Source organism: Protobothrops mucrosquamatus, unplaced genomic scaffold (assembly GCF_001527695.2).
Source record: "Protobothrops mucrosquamatus isolate PMUCROS unplaced genomic scaffold, P.Mucros_1.0 scaffold_308, whole genome shotgun sequence".
NCBI classification, from domain to species: domain Eukaryota; kingdom Metazoa; phylum Chordata; class Lepidosauria; order Squamata; family Viperidae; genus Protobothrops; species Protobothrops mucrosquamatus.
The window spans coordinates 173,498-194,650 of record NW_015386384.1 but is presented as its reverse complement, the minus strand read 5'-3'; the positions used below and the strand labels follow the sequence as shown (position 1 = coordinate 194,650).

Sequence of the window (21,153 nt, the reverse complement as noted above, 5' to 3'; positions counted from 1 at the left end):
CTTTTTTTTCCCGCGAGAAGCTGAAATTGATTGATTGAACCTTTTTTTTTTTGTACACGGTGGCAGAGGCTTAAAGCGAAAAGGTTTTATCAAACCCAGCTAAAGGCCTAGGACTGGGGCGACGCCGCATGTGCCCACAGAGAGGGCTCTGAGTGCTGCCTCTGGCACCCGTGCCATAGGTTCGTCACAACTGGACTATAATATCAATGTATCTATTTTACATTTTTGAAGTGCCCATCTGCCTCAAAGAATTCTACTTCAAACTTTTATGTTACGTAAGGATATACTGGCCTCTTAAACGTTGGCAGCTAAAGAAAAGGTTCCTTTTAAGAGGAGTGGGTTTATTCCAGAGTTTGATATACTAAGTTGGTCGCAGCAAAACATCCTGTCATAGTTTACAAAATATTGGGGTATGAGTTTCTGTGAAAAAGTGGCTGCTTTCTAAGATGCATGAAGTTAAAAGTATATATGTGGAAATCATAAGAATGAGAAAAGAACTCTTAAATGGATAACATTATTATAGCTGGAAGCTGATTTGTGTTTCTTCTTCTTCTTTATATATATATAAATAAATAAATATAAAATACCATCTTTCTAAAAGCCTTTTTTATGGCTTTGCTTTTTTTAGGTTCATCTGCTATGACATGTGTTGGGTTAAAAGATAGGTGTTGCTTTGCTTCTTTGTGGGCTAAGCAAATGGACTGTAGTGAGAGATGATGGAGTGGTAGTGTTTTGATATTTTCACTGATAATGAGGGATTCTCTTATAAAATTCTTGGATGCATTTAGTGATAGTGTCATATAGTATGTACTTTGGGGGAAAATACACCTGAGGATTGAGTAGAATTTGACCTTCATGTAAGAAGACCTAGATGTAAAATAAAAATCAAAGATGTACCCTATGTCTTCTCATGGTGTTGGAATACCTATTGTAGTGTTAGAGAATAGTTTATGGTGAATTTTCAGACTGCTTACAAGGATAGAACTTGAGACAGATGGGACTGTGTGTCGCTGGTTTGGCAGGACACCAATTAAGAAAAGGGATAGCTAGCGTTACTAAATGTTAGTCAATTGTGAAAGAAAAAGATTATGGGAAAACGTATTCATGTATATGAATGATATATTAAGTATCTCTGGTTGTGCTTATGTGAATAAGAGAGGGCCATAAAAGAAGAGCCAGGGACACAGAATGTGTTATTCACAGGAATGCAGATCTGCATATTTCATGGCGTGTTTTAAATGCTTGAGCTGCTTTGCTCTAAGCAGTTTCTAAGATTGCAGATTTGAGGATTTTCCTCTTCTAATTGGTACAGCATGTACCCAGCTGTGGATTTTTTCAGTTTAAATCATACTTTGGTTTGAGGTCATAAGCATGGGACATCTGCATCCAGTTTTGGTCACCACGATGTAAAAAAGATGCTGAGACTCTAGAAAGTGTACAGAGAAGAGCAACAAAGATGATTAGGGGACTGGAGGCTAAAGCATATAAGGAACGGTTGCTGGAGTTGGGTATGTCTAGTTTAACAAAGAGAAGGACGAGGGGGGACATGATAGCAGTGTTCCAATATCTCAGGGGCTGCCACAAAGAAGAGGGAGTCAAGCTCTTCTCCAAAGCGCCTGAAGGCAGGACAAGAAGCAACGGATGGAAACTAATCAAGGAGAGAAGCAACCTAGAACTAAGGAGAAACTTCCTGACAGTTAGAACAATTAACCAATGGAACAACCTGCCTCCAGAAGCGGTGAATGCTCCAACACTGGAAGTTTTTAAGAAGAGACTGGACAGCCATTTGTCTGAAATGGTGTAGGGCTTCCTGCCTGAACAGGGGGTTGGACCCGATGACCTTCAAGGTCCCTTCCAACTTTTTATTATTATTATTATTATTATTATTATTATTATTATTATTATTATTATTATTATCATCATCATTATCATTATCATCATCATCATCATCATCATCATGTTCTAGTATGGTGGTATTGATGGTCTGCTACTGTCTTTGATGTTATAGCCTATGAGTTCCTTCTGGATCATTTGCAAGGATTGTCAATGGAGGGCACTTTCACCGTGGCTCTCCTTCCTGAGCAGATTGTTACAGATGATGGCAGTGGGGGTACGAATGGTTGAGTCTGTGGGTTTCTCTTTTGTGGACTGCTATAGGGCTCAACTCTTCTCCTCTACCCTAATATCCACACGAAGCCAAAGAAAAAGTAATCTGATGGGGCGTGTGAGGTTTCATCAATATGCTTATGGTGCTTGGATATATACTGTATCCCCAAATAAGAGATGCATTTAAGCTTTTGTTCCCATGACTATAAGTCTTGGAATGGGGAGAAACAGGTTTAACTTCAATCCCAGCAAGATGTGTAGCTGTCAATATGGAAGCCTATGGATTCCGGTAGGATTTCATCTTTGATCCTGGATAGGTTTTATGCTCATTTCTTTTCATTTGTAAGGTATATAATTGTGAATTTATTTTAATCTTATTGGAATGCCAATAAGCCAATCAAAGTTGTTGCATATAAATCTGAAAAAAAAGTAAATGAACATATCTGGGCTATTTTTTTTTCCTATTGGCCCTTTTTGGCGCTTTTGTGTAACTTAATAAGACAGTAATAGTTACATTTTTCTTTGGTATATTCTTTAATTTTGCAGTGATGCTATCTTATTAATACTGCTTCTATTAATAATATTAGTAATACTAATACTTTAATCTCTGTACCGTGCTGGGGCTAAGGATAAGTTTGCTTAAGCCTAGAATTTCTTAGCTCATACACTTAGAAACAATACATTTCCAGATCTTTATAATGAATGATATATATTCATATTCTATTAAGTCAGGGGTTCCCAACCGAGGGTGCTCACACCCCCTGGGGGTGTGAGACAGTATTCCAGGGGGTGTGAAAACTTGGGTTTTCAAAATTATAGTGTATATCCATAATTTGTTGCCGTTATTTTGAACTTTTGTAAGGGGTGCAAGAATATATCAGAAGTGTTCTAGGGGTGTGGGATATAGAAAAGGTTGGGAACCGCTGTATTAAGTCAACTAAAATTTTGTATTGGTGGAAAGTGTATTTAATTAAATAAAATACACACACTTTGACCCAACAATCTTTTTCATTATGTGTCTGGTGGAAAGGAACATGGATTTGATGCAGATTTATTTAGTACTGACTTATTGAAATCAATGTAAGTAGCTAATCTAATATATCCCTTTGATTTAGTGTATCTGGGCAAATATGACTGAATCTGAAAGTCTGATACTTTCATGGGCAAAAAGTATTATCTTTTTAAAGAAAGTTATTTGGTAAAATAAAATGTGAATTCAAATTATTTTTTTAAAAACATGGTTTCTGAAGTATGATGGCTTTTTTATTATCAAGGATTTAGTAATAAGACATACTGTATAATTACAATATTTCTTATATCACAGGTGAGGGCCACTTTATTTGTTATTTCAATTTATATGGTTTCTAATCTGAGATATATGACTCTGGGTTACTCACACAAATCCAAAATAAATCTGCCTATCGTTTTAAGTGTTCAGTAGAATCTCTTCACAGGGTGCTCTCCTCATATGAAGCGAAGACTGTATGGAACAGAAAACAAGCCTTATCAGTTGTGACCCCAATTGCGACATAACATCCCTTGAAATATTTTTGACCCCTTCCTTTCTTGCTTTTAGAATAATTTTGAAAACCTTTCTTCTTTGAGTCCAAATGGGAAGAGAAAGTGGTAATTTTTTATTGTTATTTTTCTCGTTGTTTTTATGGAGGTCACTCTAGACCGTAAGATTGCTTTGGATATTCTTGAGCACTGCCAAGAGTTGTCGGATTGATGTAGTACAGAACCTATGTTAAATACATGTTCTGAAAATAATCTTATGCTTTCTTCTCCTTCCCTTTGTGTTCTTCAGGGACTCCAACCGTCATGTTAAGATAAAGCAGAAAGGTGCAGTGCTGAACATGCTAAAGAGGCTGGACAAAATAAGGTTCAGAGGACATAAGAGAGATGAATTCCCGGACTTAGCAGAGTCTCCCAATGCTTCAGATACTGAATGTGGAGATGAAATCCCTATGAAAATACCTCGTACATCAGGCTACGATGAACTGAGAGACGCTGTAAGTCTTTAAGATGCTTGCACATTTTATTGCTGTTGCTTATTTTGAAGAAACGAGCCTGAACAATCTGAATGGAAGGAGAACCTGTGGCAGAAGACATACACACATTAAAAACCTTACTAGGCCTATAGCATGGAAAGCAAAGACGGAAGGAAGATTTTTGCCTTGTCACCTTTTATCAGCATTCTTTTTTTGGGAAGAAGAGGCTTATTAAATATTCTTTCCATTATTCCTTTAATTCTCAGGATAGCTGGGTGTAATACGAGTGCTTTGGAATTGATGGATACAAGTTTTCCTGGTCTATTTCAGATGGCTTCCTTTTAGTGCTATGAAGAACAACAGTGATGAATCTTTTCACTGGAACTATGAGATATATTTCAAGGGCTGAATATTTTCCCTTTTGGCCTATAAAAATGGAAACCACCAAAATCTTATGGCTCCTTGTGCACCCACCCTGAGGCCATAAAATTAAATTCTTACATCAATTAAACTAAAATTATATTTCCTAGTTTAGTTTTTCTTGTTGGTCCCTATCTATACATTAAGCTTAGCTATGTTTTGTTTTCCTTAAGAATTCATTAATCCATTGCCCATCCAATATTAGTTGATATTATTGGGAATTATATTTCAGTATATCTGGAGATTTTCTTACAGAGGGGTATAATACACTCAGACTGGGTATGTATTTATCTTTTGATTTAATTTGGGGGTTTTAAAAATTATTATTGATGTACTCACAAATTGTAAGTGAGGTGGTTTTATAAATTTTACAAATAAATGAGTAAACAAACCAAACTTAAAAATTAGGCATGCATACATACGCATGCAGTAATATATTCATTTATATCTAAATATAATTATAAAGAACTTGGAATTTGATGCAAAAGTTGTTAGGTGGAGGATGGCATATTTTAACTTTCTTGCTGCCTGTACACTGATTGGATCTGGAGATCCCCTGAAAGGCAAAAATGCAAATGTAAAGAGAATGACAATGGTTCTTCTCATCTTTCTGAGATATGAATCTATATTGAGAGTCTGTATGGGATCTTGAGAGAAGAGCTTCTTTGTCAGAGAGATTAGAGCCAAACTTGATTTTTTTCTAAATTCAAGTTTGAAGAAGAATATATATAAATAACAATTTAGTAAAAACTTTCAATATCTTTTATTTTATTTGAACTAACATGGACTTTAAACCTGGAACAGCCAAAGGCAACTAAATTGTACTAATACGATAAAGGTTATCATTCAAAGCACAGTGAAAGTAATGAGATCTCTCTAGTGGCTGTTCTAAAGTGTTGTGGACTTGCTTGCTCCAAACTCCTCAGTTAAAAATAACTTGCTCTGTGCCATGTCATGAAAAGAAAGTGGATAGATGAGCTCTTACATTGACTCCATGATGTGACCTTGAAATGTGAATTGGAAGATTCATCAAAGCAAAGCATTCCCAAGGCTAGTATTGTTAAGTTTGTTTTCCCTGTTGCTGGTTCTCTCACAAACCTAAAAACATTTTACTTCTTTCTGATTATTTTGTATGTGTTTTAGTTCTTAAGTTCATGTTTTGTTTTATTTGTTAGCTCTGAGATTAATTGAAAATCCTGAGTGATTTTTTTCTTTAAATGACTATGTCACAGAGCTCCCTAAATTTCATTGAATAAGCCACAGCTGACTAGGTTCACATTTCACCATATCTCATAAACCAGGGTTGGTTTACCAAACACAGTGGCTGAGTTTATTTAATGATTAAACCAAAACCAGACAACTCACATAATAGACTCAAAGCACTGAATACACACAGTCAATAGTTTATTTATTTATTATATTTGTATCCCACCATTCATCCAGGAGGGGTTTAGGTGCTGTATTACTTTTTCCTGATTTTCTCCTACAATAACAATCCCTTGAAAAAGGTTCAGCTGAATTAGTGACTGGCTCAAGGTCACCAAGTGAGCTTCTAATTGAATGTGAGTCTTCTTTGTATCACTCCAGCATCTTAACCATTGCATCTCAGAAGCTTTTTTTTCATTTCTGGTATAATCAGATCTGTTCTTAACTTTTAACTCTATGTGATTCAGCCTCTGTGTATCTCCAGAACCAGCTCTCTTATTCTCTGCACTTATCTCAAGAACATAAAGGTCCCACCCTATGTGAATTGAGGAGTCTGAAAGCACTCCTTCTTAATAATGGCCTGCACTGGAGCAGTGTCCTGTAGTGACCTCAATCCAGCTAGTCTTTCTTAAGATTGTTAAAACTGCATATTCCATTAAAAATCTAGTGTTGATGGGGGATTCAGGCTAACTGTTATATTTTGGCGATTTGTTGTTTTGGGAAGTTTTGTTTGTGTGGGTATTGTTATTTTAATGGCCCTGAGTCTCTGAGGTAAGTGGTATACAAAGTTTGTATGTGCCCTATAAACAAATATATATAAGTATTTCAAGGAACATTGCTTTTGTTGCCATATCTGCATGCTAGTAAGCTGGCTACGGCTTCTCCTGCAGTTTTTCAAACTCTCCCATTTTTCAACCTGACTGTTGAGGATCATTGCATAATATGGTGGGTGGGATGTGACTGGAGAAAAGGGTTTGTTGCACCAAATATAGAATAGAGGCTTGTTGGGAATAGAAGCTTTCCAACATTTTGCTGAAGTTTAATTTTAATTAATGTTGGTGCTGCTGGATTTAATTGTTCCTCTGTCTCTTAAAACTATGTGTTGCACAATTCCCTCTCCGACAATTTGTAACTGAAGGGTAGAATATTAATTGCTGAAATAATTCTTTTCTGCCTTATAACATATGAAGTGCTAAAAAAAGCATCCCAATCGGAAAAAGATTGAAATTTATAAAACAGTGACAGTTGCAATGTTAACTTCTGCAGCAGTACGTCACTTGGACTTCAGGGATAAAAGGGCATTTGGGAACACGTCAGAGTATTAACTTAGCATTTGCAGGCAGTTTCTTAAAGCAGCTTTTCCTGGGATTGTGCAGTCATCCTCTGCAGTTTAAGCAAAGACACGTTCACGGTATTTTGGACAGGGGCTCCATATGCATCCTGGTGTGCTCGGAAGAATATTTTCTGTCTTTAATCCCACGTGCTATTCAGCCCTATCAACTTCTGATTTGAGCTGTTGTTGGGAAACACTCAGCCAGGAAGGGGAATTAGTTTTGAGTCCTTGCAGAGCCACAAGAGATTCAAAATGGACACTCCCCCTCCCCTTAAGCTTCATAGAGCCTTATCTATCTATTGGCTAAGGCTGTCATTCTGAGGAGATTAATAATAATAATAATAATAATAATAATAATAATAATAATAATAATAATAATAATAATAATAATAGTAAAGTTGGAAGGGACCTTGAAGGTCATCTAGTCCAACCCCCTGCTCAGGCAGGAAATCCTATACCCTTTCGCACAAATGGCTGTCCAGTCTCTTCTTAAAAACTTCCAGTGTTGGAGCATTCACCGCTTCTGGAGGCAGGTTGTTCCACTGGTTAATTGTTCTCACTGTCAGGAAGTTTCTCCTTAGTTCTAGATTGCTTCTCTCCTTGATTAGTTTCCACCTGTTGCTTCTTGTCCTGCCTTCAGGCGCCTTGGAAAATAGCTTGACTCCCTCTTCTTTATGGCAGCCCCTGAGATATTGGAACACTGCTATCAGATTCCTGTATAGTAGGCAGAATATGATAAAGCACTGAGCTTGAACTCTACATGTGAGTGTGGTTTCTTGGGCCTTACAGCTATGTAAGTGTAGAGAATAAAGAGAAAAGTAGAGAATAAAGTGTAGACCCTTAAAGAGAGGGGAGATCCATCACCAAGGCAACAAGCAAACGTATTGCTTAAGCTTAAACAATGAAGATGAAACAATGAAGGTATTTGTAAGCATCTTAGGCATATGTCCGCCTAATTCACATGAGTACAACAAAGGGAAGAAGTAAAACACAGTTAGACTTGGATGATTCTGTTACTATAGCCAATCTTAATAAAAAAAGCCATTTTAGTCTTAATGGCTGACATTTTTTTCAATTATTTATTCATTACACTATTAAAATTTCTGTTCCATTCCAGTTCACACTGGCTTTGAGCAGCGTACAAGAAACCGCATGCAATGCATTAAAAACAAAACACAGCATAAATAATATAGTAATAGTGCCTTCTGTCAGGGCAGGCCCAAACCACCCCCCCTCCATATGTGAAATATTTGTGTTTTTATGGCCATAGGAAATGCAACAGAGGAAGAGTTCCTGGTGTGCAGGGACAAGAGATGCCACTACTAAAACAGTTCCAGAACCTTTAATGTTTCATTTAGAAATTATCTTGAAAGACATTTAAAGGTCAAAGTGAAGTCGTATTTATGATTTATTGGGTGTCCAAGAGATATAATTGGTAAAGCAAGGATGGAGTGGATGGAATAGATTTTCATAGACTCATAGGGCTGGAAGAGACCTTGGAAGTCTTCTAGTTGAACCCCTGCTCAAGGCAATGGATCTTATATGGTCTTGGACAAATAGTTATGCAGACTGTTCTTGAAAACCTCCAGCAAAGGAGCACCCACAACTCCTGGAGGCAAGTTGTTCCATTGATTTTCCTCACTACCAGGAAATTTCTCCTTAGTTCTAGGTCTAATCTCTTTTTAACAAGCTTTCACCCATTACTTCTTGTCCTACCCTCAGGTGCTTTGGAGAATAAGTTGACCCTCTCTTCTCTTTGTTAGGCTAGACCTACTTAGTTCCCTTAACCATTCTTTGTATAGTTTAGCCTACAGACGCCTTTTCATCTTTGTTGCTCTTCTCTGTGACCTCACTAGTGCAGTATAAAACAGTATTATCACTTCTCATGATAATACTTAAAAGGACATTATCCTTTTGTTGATACTGCCTAGGACTGCATTGGCTTTTTTGGCAGCTGCAGCACATTGATTGCTCATAAATCCCATAAATCCCTCTCTCCGAGGGAGTTGAGCCAGTAACTGTTGAGCTAGTTACTGCCTATTGTATACCTATGCATTTGGTTTTTCATGCCTAAATGCAGGTCCTTACTTTTCTCACCACTGAACTGCCCAGTGTTCAAGTTTGTCAGGTTCTTTTTGAGTCTTGATTTTATCTTCCAAAGTGTTAGCAATTCCCCCAGCTTAGTGTTTTCTGCAAATTTGATGAATTCACCCCTCTATCTCCTCATCTAGATCACTTATGATGATGTTGAAGAGCACCAGGCCCAAGAGATAATCTTGAGGTTACCCCACTGCATGCTTTCCCCCTATAGATATAGTTCCATTGAGGCTTACATGTTGGGCGTGATTGGTCAGCCAACTGCAAATCCATCTCTTGGTGGTACCAACTATTCCACATTGTTATCTAATCAAGAAGTAGGCTGTGGTCTACTTTGTCAAATGCCTAACTGAAGTATACTATGTGCACAGCATTTCCCTGATCCAGTAATTTAGTCACTTTGTCAAAGAAGGCAATAATGTTTTTCTGGCATGATCTGTTTTTAAGTAAGCCATGTTTTCTTCTAGCAAATGCCTTGTTTGTTTCTAGGTACTCACTTGATTATCTTTTCCAGGATTTTCCCAGGTTTTGATGTCAAGCTGAGTGGTCTATAGGTTCCAGGATCCATTTTCCTTCTTTTAGTAGATTGGAACAATATCAGCTCTTTTTTTAATCTTCTGGTAGTTCTTCTATGCTACAGGAGCTTTGAAAGATTATATTCAGTGGCTCCGATATTATATCTTCCAGGTCCTTTAGAACCCTGGAATGTAAACCATTATTTTTTGGGCCAACCTCAAAAAATAAAAAATCCGACTTGCCTTGGTAGTGGCCCTTTCCTTCTGTCTCTCAAAGCCATTCCCAATGCCCATTACATCATCTCACAACAATCAATAAAAGCAATAGAATAAAAACAGAACAATACTTTTCACCAGGCTTCAGACCAACCAAACTATTAACCTTCTGACTCCACCCCCATTTTAGCCTAATGCTGATGTGATGAGTCAGGTCATCATGGCTTTTGAAAGGCTAGAAGGGTAGGATCCCCTTAAATTTCAGATGGAAGGCTATTTCAAAAGGCTGGGAGAGCTAAATGGAAAGTGCACTTCCAAGGTCTCATTTGGGTCCTGAGAAAAAACATTGTTTACCTAAAAGGAACTCATAATATATCAACTCTGCGAGCACTTACAGGCTTGGGAGAAACCATAGGCGTAATTAAACAAAGCTTTATGTAGGGCTTGTATTGTAGTTTTTATGTGATTCCTTTGTCAAATTATTAATAAGTTGTGCAGTTTTCAAAATTAGAAGAGAGAAAGTGACTCTAGAAGAACGGATTGTTCCTACTGAATAGTCTGGTTCAGAATTAAGTTTGACTGAGTTCCTTGAATCCTACTCCTAGATAAATCAATATAAAATTATAGCTTGGGAAGGCACTGAACTCAGGGTACTTACTTCTGAACAGGCATGTATAAGATTGCAATGCTAAATGTCCCTTTCCTCAATAACTATGTGAAATCCTTGCCTTCGTTTATAATTTAAAGTCATTTCTGCTTCATCGAATAGAGTAGAGTAGAGTAGAGTAGAGTAGAGTAGAGTAGAGTAGAGTAGAGTAGAATAGAATAGAATAGAATAGAATAGAATAGAATAGGAAGGGACTTTGGAGGTCTTCTTGTCCAACCCCCTGCTCAGGCAGGAAATTTTGTACCATTTCAGACACATGGATGTCCAGTCTCTTCTTAAAAACTTCCAGCGTTGGAGCATTCACAACTTCTGGAGGCAAATTGTTCCACTGGTTAATTGTTCTAACTGTCAGGAAGTTTCTCCTTAGTTCTAGGTTGCTTCTCTCTTTGGTTAGTTTCCACCCGTTGCTTCTTGTCCTGCCTGCAGGTGCTTTGGAGAATAGCTTGACTCCCTCTTCTTTGTGGCAACTCCTGAGATATTGGAACACTGAATCTAAGAACTCTGCGTTGATGTGTCTAAAATACTGTGCAGTTAGATTAATATTTTATGGGGACAAAAATAAGTGCTAAGCAAGTGTAACTTTCCATTTGCGTGGCCGGGTGTGTTAATAAGAAAATGAGATTGATGGGGAACATAAAAATTTGGGGTAAAAATAAAAGCCCAAAATATAACTTGTTACATCATTTTTATTGTTGAAGCATTGCCGCTTATAATTAATAGGGGATCGGGATTAGAACTGATTGTGGTATTATATCCAGTTACATGGAACTAAATTCTGTTACATTATTTCTGGAATACTTGATAGTGCCTCAATCTGCATACTTTTAACCCTGATTTCAGTAGCAGAAATACTTGTGATTCCAGTGGCTGTTTTTGAAGTGTCACCATTTCTCAGAGCACAGTAAAGCATTGAAGCAGATAATGGAGTGCAATTTTAGCCTTTCAAAGTGACACTAGCCAACCTGCCTATTTACTGTTAGGTCGGTCACTGATGTTATTTTCCACAGATGACTGCATAGCTAATCTTCCAGAAAACAAAACAAAAAAAAAAAAGACAAAAACAGGAGTGATTCTGATTTCCTTTTTAATATGCAGAGACAAATAAAAGGACTGCATAGGAATTCACATTCCTAAAATGTTGGAGGAATGGGTGCATGTAGAAAATTAATTTCTAGATATATGTATATTGAGTTCATTGACAGAAAATATCTACTATAAAATAGAAAGCTCTGTATGACTGCATTGTATGTCTGCATTGCATCTGAGATAATGAGCTTCACTATATTTAAATGTGCTATTCCCTATGAAAATGAAACACATTGCAAATAAGGATTTTACTATTTAACACATTTTTCAGTCTTACTTTCAGTGTTTGTGTATATATTATAGCTTTAAAAAGTGGGAAAAATGCATTCTTGCCCACAGAGTTCTTGATCAAAGTATATATTTTCCACACAGGATTGGTTGAATTTTCTGACTTATTCTTTATTTTTTTATATATGTAATATTTTATTAGTTTTCTATATTTACAATTCATAGTGCTTGGTAAACAACGTGTTGTCTAGGTCCATTTGTTTTACTTAATAATAAACATTAAATTCCTAATCTCTACCTCGTTTCTCCAGCCATTGATAAAATACGTCCCATATTTGAAAATATTCTGTATCTTCTTTTTCTTTAATCTTCACTGTAAGTCTATCCATTTCTGCACAGTCCACTATTTTCTTGATTATCTTTTCTTCAGATGGCATTTCTTTATTTTTCCAGTGCTGAGCAAATACTGACTTATTCTTTATTTTTGTACATCTCTTGCTACCATTTTCTCAGAAGAGGAAAACTATAATTATCAATGGCAATATATTTACCTTCAAGTGATACAATTTTTAACTTCATTATAATACACGGATATGTTTTAAAGAAAACTTTATTGTCTATATTTGTTTTTCCCACCAGGCATAACTACTGTCAGCTCCCATAATCACTACGCAACATGTTCTAATCCCAGATGCAGCTTTAGAAGCAATAATCTAGAATATTAATAGAATGACAATTATGATCTTGACTATTAGTTTGTTCTTGATCTTTTTCATGCATAGGCATCTATTCTTACAAGATGTTTTAGCACTCACTCACCTTCTTATTCATATGCATCTCTTCTTTTTTTAAGTTTATACTGTAGTCCCCAATTTATGACCAATCTCTTAATGGCCGTTCAAAGTTTTGATGGACCCCCCCCCAAAAGCTACTTGAAACCTGGCTTCAAAGTTACAACATCACCTCTCTTGCAGTCACATGACCACATTTTGGGTGCTTGGCAATGGGGTCACATTTATAGATGTTTGCAGCACCCCAAGGTCATGTGGCCATGATTTATGACAGTTTTGCCAGAAAGCAGTCTTTATTTCTGATTTCCTGCAAAAAAAACCACGCCCATTAGCGTCCCTTAATGACCACCACATTCGCTTAATGACAGCCACAAAAAGGTAACAAAATCAGGCCCAGTCATGTGATGATCTTCTTTATGATAATCACAACTTACAACCATAATTGCCAGGCTCAATTACAGTAGCAATTCGAGGATATCCTGTATAGCTTCTGTCTTGCTTGGCAATTAATGCACACATCCACCCACCGATAATTTATTTTTATTTATACCCAAGTTTATATGAGAATATAAATCTGTTCCTGATCTTTGCAATGCTGCATTATCTGTCCTATTCTCTCTCTCCATTTTTTAAAAAGTTAATATCTCAAGGATAGCTATCATTAGCAAGGTGGATAACTTGAAATGGCTGAGCAAATACAAATGTACTTTTCAAATAGACAGCTATTTGAAGTTACAACTGCCAAAACATCTAAGGGACATATTTACGCAAGCGAGATTCGAACAGCTCGACACAATGGTCAGATATGGGAGATTCCATTCTATACCCTACAATGAGCGTCTCTGCATTTGCGGAGCGCCAGAGGTAGAAGACCTGGCTCACATACTATTCGATTGTTGCCTGTATAAGAGGGAGAGAGACAGGTACCTTGGTCTATATACCAAACGAATGACCCATTGGGGTCCCCATATCAAAACAACTAACCTTATGTGCGGTCAGAATCTGAAAATGACATTTAACACAGCACAGTACTTAAGCAAAATGGTCCAGTTGAGATCTGCATATGTGGGACTGATTGGAGTAGATTGCAGGGGTGACACCGAAATATAATTTTATCATATTTTATCTGTATCTTAAATTATTGTATTCTATTCCAATTTCATTTTAGACTGTATTTTATCCCAATTTCATTTTATTTTATTCCAATTTCATTTTAGACTGTATTTTATCCCAATTTCATTTTATTTTATTCCAATTTCATTTTAAATTGTATTTTATCTAATTCCATTTTAAATTGCTTTTATCAAATTTTAGTAATAACTTGTCTCTGGAACTTTGCACTTTGATATGGCCCCAAGGCAAGAGCTAATCAATAAATAAAGACAATAATATCTCAAGGATATTACAGTTGTGGAAATTTTAAACGTTACAGGTTTTTTTTCTCCTCACCCTTTCTCCTCCTCTTTCTTCTTTCTTATTCTGTGCTGCAGACTGTACTTGAATATGCATGAGAAAGGATTTATCCTGAGTGCAGCATATTCAGTTTACAGACTTCATAATTGTTTAAATGGTCCTTTTGAAACCCGTGGCCCATAATTGACTTGGAAGGATCCTTATTTGGAGCAGGCTTCTAGCCAATCAGAGGGAGTTTAGATAATGACGGTTTGTGCTGCAGAAATCAAAGCATCTGCTCTGGAGGTCTGAGCAAGCGCAGTGATGCGAGACACGCCGTGAGAGATATGGTTTCTTTCATAAGCTTCCATTGATTCATTTCAACAGCCTAATGCTGTACGAAAGGTTTGTGGCTCTGCCCAGCTCTTGGTTTACCCCAAATAAACTAGTAAATAAAAATAACCATAGCTTATCTACTGTTTTATATTTTCATTTTGGAGTGTGTGTGTGGATGTTCTTGCTTCTTGTCCTCCTTCAGAGATTGGATTCTGAGCTGCCAGCATCTTTTCTCTTTTCTTATACACCCCCTTCTTCCCTCCATAGGCTGGCCCTGGGGCTGTCATCATGGCTACAGGAGTTCCCGATTATAACAGAACAGAGTCTGACAGATTAAATGAGATCAAAGGCCACTTGGAAATTGCCTTGCTGGAAAAGCACTTTCTCCGTAAGTACAAAGACATTTTGTTTGGGTACTCAGTATTGTATACATATATATATATATATATATATATTTCCTCATTATTAGCTGATATTATGTTTTTAATTGACACGATCCTGTCATTCTGGCAAAGTTATATTTTAAGTTTCCTTATTTATAATTTGAAGTCCTAATTAGAAAGAAGTTTTCAACAATGACTCAGGAAAGATTTCTTTGTTTAGTTAGAAGTATATGGCACACAATAACCTCCAAACTAGTTTGCTTTCCATTCAGTATAAATTCAGAATATTTTAATGATTGAATAGAAGCATGAATTGGATTATGATAATAAAACAAGCCCATTTTTAGATTCTGTTATTAACATAGTTTTTTTTAGGATTAGTAACGTTTTTTGTTTAATGGTTTAAGTGTTGGGGCTTAAGACTAGTCTGGCTTTGTTTAAATTGTATGTGCATTTCATTTCTGTTTATCAGATTTATTGGACTTGATGCAAACAATGAATTCATGCATTTGATATATTTTCAACTATACTCTTTTAATTATGTACAGTATAAAATTAAGATATAAGCATTAAAAAGCAGAAAAGAACCATAGTCATTACAAATATGGTTGCAAGACAAAATAGTACAAGGAGATGCTATATTGTTATAGCATTTTGGATAATTAGGCAAATTGTAGCTGAATTAAGTAAAAACCCTTTGAAGCCAAAACATTCTCCCAAACATCATAAATCTCTGGTTCGAATGTATAAGTAAACAAGGAATGGCATCTAAGTAATTATTGTGGAAACTGGAAATTTATGGCATACAGCAGTGATGGCGAACCTTTTAGAGACTGAGTGCCCAAACTGCAATCCAAAACCCACTTATGCATCATCAAGTGCCGGGTGGGTGTGGCCCATTGGATGGGCGTGGCCCATTGAGTGGGCATGACTGCAGTGGTAATGGCAGACTGGGTGGGACTAAAAAGTTCAATCAATCAATTCCAACTTTGCAAGATCTTTTTTTTCCCGCAAGAAGTTGAAATTGACTGATTGAACCTTTTTTTTTTTTTGTACATGGCGGCGGAGGCCTAAAGCAAAAAGGTTTTATAAAACCCAGCCGAAAGCCTAAGACTGGGGCGACGGCGCGCGTGCCCACAGAGAAGGCTCTGAGTGCCGCCTCTGGCACCTGTGCCATAGGTTCGCCGCCACTGGGATACAGCATTAGTTTGTTTAAGTATTTTGTTCAAGATACAATTGATCTGGTAAGGAAAAACCCTGTGAAAAAAATGAAAGGTGTGCAAGTCTGCTATATAAAAGGAATAGCAGGATTGATATATTTGATTTCATTGTATCACTGAAGGTAATATCTACAGTATACTCAGGTCTCCAAAATTTATCTGATAAAAATCCAGCAGCAATCCTTTATCTGCCTATTTGTTGTGAAGGGATAATACATCAGCCCTTCAAGGTAGTTCAGACAGGAAACCAAAACAATGAATACTAATGTTACATTGCTAACACTTTGGAAGATAGACTCAAGGTTCAGAAGGATCTTGATAGACTTGAGGATTGGTCCCTATCCAACAAGATACAGTTCAGTGATGTGAAAGATAAGATCTTGTGCTTAGGCAGGAAGACCAAACACTAACTATAGAATAGGTGTTACTTGGCTTAACAGTAGTAACTGAGAGAGGGATCCAGCAGTGTGCTGCAGCTGTCAAAAAAGCCAATGCAGTCCTAGGCTTCATTAACAGAGGGATAGAATCAAGATCACATGAAGTATTAATACCACTTTTTAATGCCTTGGTAAGACCACACTTGGAATACTACATCCAGTTTTGGTCGCCACGATGTAAAAAGGATGTTGGCACTCTAGAAAGGGTGCAGGGAAGAGCAACAAAGATGATTAGGGCCCCGGAGACTAAAACATATAAAGAATGGTTGCTGGAATTGGGTATGTCTAGTTTGATGAAAAGAAGGACGATGGGTGATATGATAACTGGGTTCCAGTATCTAATAGGGAGTCAACCTATTCTCCAAAGCATCTGAAGGCAGGATAAGAGGCAGTGGATGGAAACTGATCAAGGAAAGAGCCAACCTAGAACTAAGGAGAAATTTCCTGACAGTTAAAACAATTAATCAGTGGAAAAACTTGCCTCCAGAGGTTGTGAATGCTCCAACACTGGAGGTTTTTAAGAAGAGATTGGACAACCATTTGTCTGAAATGGTATATCACTTCCTGCCTGAGCAGGGGGTTGGACTAGATGACCTCCAAGGTCCCTTCCAACTTTATCATCATCATCATCATCATCATCATCATCATCATCATCATCATCATCATCATCATCATCATCATTATTATTCTGTTATTCCGGTTGTTGGGCTACAAGACTCCAGAACTCCTCCTAACCCTACATTCTATGTCTATTAAACTTGTAAGTCTGAAGGTACAGATTTCCCTCTATTACTTTTAACCACTTGATCTCTTATGGCGAGTTCTACCAAAGTTTCTTTCTCTGACAGTTAAGCCTCTGGAGTCTGGAGTCTCCTCTCTCTCTTGTCTAGGATGCCCAAAGTCACTTGTACATTCCATTACACATATACATTAGCACTCTGTGTATAAGAGGAAAAGATTGTGCCAGCTGGGGAAAACCAGATGCATTCAAGATGCTTGGTAATATCTACCCTGATATAGATTGAATGAATAGCCTCATACTGAAAAGTTTCTCCGAACACTCTTCAGAAACCTTAGTTGGTTTTTAGATGGCTAGATTGTGAAGGATGTGTGACTAGCTCCCACGCTGCCTTATTTTAAATGACAAGTGAAGACACATTTGTTCAACCAGCCATTTGCAGGATGACAGCTTCTCTAGCATTAGTCTTTTCAACTGCCTTTTAAAAATAAATTTAATTTTAATTGCTGTTTTCTTGTTTTTCTTGGCCGCAGAAACACTTTATTGAAAAGACTTTTATTGTCCTGTTGATGCATTGCACTGTATTCCTAGGGAAGCAGAAGTATAAAAACAAAAACCCAATAGCAATAACAATACTAATAACAATAGCACTTAGACTCATATATCACCCCATAGAGCTTTACAGCACTCTCTGGGTGGTTTAAAATGTCAGCATATTGCCCCCAATAATCTGGGTCCTCAGTTTACTGATCTTGGAAGGATGGAAGGCTGAGTCAACCTTGAGCCCCGTCAGGATCAAACTCCATGTTGTAGGCAGAGTTATTTATCCCCCAAAGTTGTTGAAGTTCTTTCCACACTGAACTTAATATGTCTATAGCTTTTATTTGCTTCTTTTACATTTTTTTAATATATGTTTCTTTTTAATTTTCTTTAATTGTAAGCTACTAGAGTTGTGGAATTGGGCAGCCTCAAGACTGAAAAATTAAATTAAATGAAGATTGTGATTAAATTAAATGAAGAGTGGGACAAAAAGTAATGGGTGGAAGATTATTAAAGAGATATCCAACCTGGAACTAAAGAGAGATTTCCTGACGCTGAGAACAATTACAATGGAACAGCTTGCTTCCTGGAATTTATGGGTGCTCCCTTGCTTGAGGTTTTCAAGAAAAGATTGGACAACCATTTATCCAGAATGGAATACGTCTCCTGCCTTGGATACGTGCTTATGGGTGTTCTTTGTAATTAATGAGCTGTTACAAGAATGTTTGTGGAATGAAAAATAATTAAGCAAAGGTAGGACGCCTGTGTGGAATGTTGAACTCTGTAGTAAAGAACATTCAGCATGGGAACATAGACTCAAATAAAATAATCTGCCAATTCCCATTTCAGTTCCCCAATTATGTGCAATAAGAGTAAACAAATCACATGTTCTTTGGGAATTGTCTATCTCCTAGTCATTGACACATCTCATCTATATTTCCTCTCTAAGCCGGCTCATGCAGTTCATAATGTTCCCTGTCCTATAAGCTATGTTCAAATTGAATCCTGGATGGGTTTTTTTTTTAATTTCTGCTGAGGCCACTTTCAATGGATCAGTTGACAGCTAATCATCTCAAATAGAGTGATCTGGCTTTGCTGACCTACATTACCTCTTTGGCTCTCTTAATGCCTGGCACCTCACCAACTAGAGTTCTGCTACAGAGCTAGGATGCTGTTATAATTACAGTACTCTACTGTGCCCTTCTGCTTGAGGCTAATAAACAGTTGTTAGCAAAATATTTGAATCTGTTTAATCATTTTCTAGAAACTAAACATGAAGTATTATGCTTTTATCCAGCATGGCCTAACCAAAATATGTACAGCAAGTGCTAAATAAAACTTGTCTCTTCCTTGGAAGGCCTGTTAGATTCCTTCTTTCCTTCCAGGTAAAAGAATAGAAATAAAGAGTGAAAAGTGCCAAAAATAGAAAGGGAAATTTTATGTATTAATTTATTAAATTTAAGTGCCACCCATCACACTATGCCAAGTGTTTCTTTGGGAGAAATAAAAAGGAAATAAAAATAGGAATATAATGAAGAACAACAAAAGTAATATATAAAGAAATGACTTCCAACTTTCATCCTTTAGACCAGGGGTAGTCAACCTTGGCTCTTTTATGACTCGTGGACTTCAACTCCCAGAATTCCTGAGCCAGCACAGCTGGCTCAGGAATTCTGGGAGTTGAAGTTCACAAGTCATAAAAGAGCCAAGGTTGACTACCCCTGCTTTAGACTTTCAAAAGTCTAAAAACTTTTTAGCAATTTAAAATATAACAAATGATCTTTTTCTCCCATACTCCATCTATATCTACAAAAAAAAACCCAACCTTAAATCCTCATCAATTCAGTCCTGATCAGCAAAAGTCCATTAAGTATTACCAGTGGCAACAACATTTCTATTTAACCTTTAGCCTTAGTAAGACCGCATTTGGAATACTGCATCCAGTTCTGGGCACCACAGTATAAAAAAGATGTTGAGACTCTGGAAAGAGTGCAGAGAAGATCAACAAACCAACTTTATATTCCTTACTTTTACTTCTAATAATCTTAAACCATTCAAATGTCATAGTACTTGATTTCTTTTCATTTTTTTTCTCTGACTGTTCTCATGAGATTATTCAAAACTTTAATAAGTCTCTTTTTAAAATCAAATATAGGAAAATTATCCATGTGATGCTCTTAGTTTATGGTTTTCATATCTGTTTTAATTATTAAGACATCAGTCAGTTTCTTCTGTATGTCCAGTGTATCATCTTTTTCCATGCCATTCTTGTAGCCATTTGTAAATCCACTTTCAACTCAGTCTCAGGTAAAATTTGTTCCCTTTCTATAACATCTTTTAGACCCAATTCCTNAACATGAATAAAAAGAAAGTCCCTACAAACAGAAACACCATCTCCCTGATGATCTGGTAAGTCCCTCCCTCCCTCCCTCGAATAATATAATTGCAATACCGGTAGTAAAAAGTCATGCAAATTGGAAGAAAGGTAAAAGAATAGAAAGAAAGAGTAAAAGGTGCCAAAAATAGAAAGGGAAATTTTATGTATTAATTTATTAAATTTAAGTGCCACCCATCACACTATGCCAAGTGTTTCTTTGGGAGAAATAAAAAGGAAATAAAAATAGGAATATAATGAAGAACAACAAAAATAATATATAAAGAAATGACTTCCAACTTTCATCCTTTAGACCAGGGGTAGTCAACCTTGGCTCTTTTATGACTCGTGGACTTCAACTCTCAGAATTCCTGAGCCAGCACAGCTGGCTCAGGAATTCTGGGAGTTGAAGTTCACAAGTCATAAAAGAGCCAAGGTTGACTACCCCTGCTTTAGACTTTCAAAAGTCTAAAAACTTTTTAGCAATTTAAAATATAACAAATGATCTTTTTCTCCCATACTCCATCTATATCTACAAAAAAAAAACCCTTAAATCCTCATAATTTCAGTCCTGATCAGCAAAAGTCCATTAAGTATTACCAGTGGTAACAACATATCTATTTAACCTTTAGCCTTAGTAAGACCGCATTTGGAATACTGCATCCAGTTGTGGGCACCACAATATAAAAAAGATGTTGAGATTCTGGAAAGAGTGCAGAGAAGATCAACAAACCAACTTTATATTCCTTACTTTTACTTCTAATAATCTTAAACCATTCAAATGTCCATAGTACTTGATTTCTTTTCATTTTTTTTCTCTGACTGTTCTCATGAGATTATTCAAAACTTTAATAAGTCTCTTTTTAAAATCAAATACAGGAAAATTATCCATGTGATGCTCTTAGTTTATGGTTTTCATATCTGTTTTAATTATTAAGACATCAGTCAGTTTCTTCTGTATGTCCAGTGTATCATCTTTTTCCATGCCATTCTTGTAGCCATTTGTAAATCCACTTTCAACTCAGTCTCAGGTAAAATTTGTTCCCTTTCTATAACATCTTTTAGACCCAATTCCT

At 36.6% G+C, this 21,153-nt stretch overlaps 1 protein-coding gene across 1 annotated transcript in view; it reads left to right on the top strand.

The window, feature by feature from the left end:
• The first annotated feature begins 3,920 nt into the window (after positions 1 to 3,920).
• GRAMD4 (GRAM domain containing 4) overlaps positions 3,921 to 21,153 on the top strand; it is a 47,507-nt gene continuing 30,274 nt past the window's right edge. Inside the window, exons 1-2 of the mRNA XM_015832145.2 lie at positions 3,921 to 4,118; positions 14,652 to 14,772. Of these exons, the coding sequence (XP_015687631.1) occupies positions 3,963 to 4,118; positions 14,652 to 14,772 (277 nt within the window). The 5' untranslated portion in view covers positions 3,921 to 3,962. The remainder of the gene's footprint in view (positions 4,119 to 14,651; positions 14,773 to 21,153) is intronic.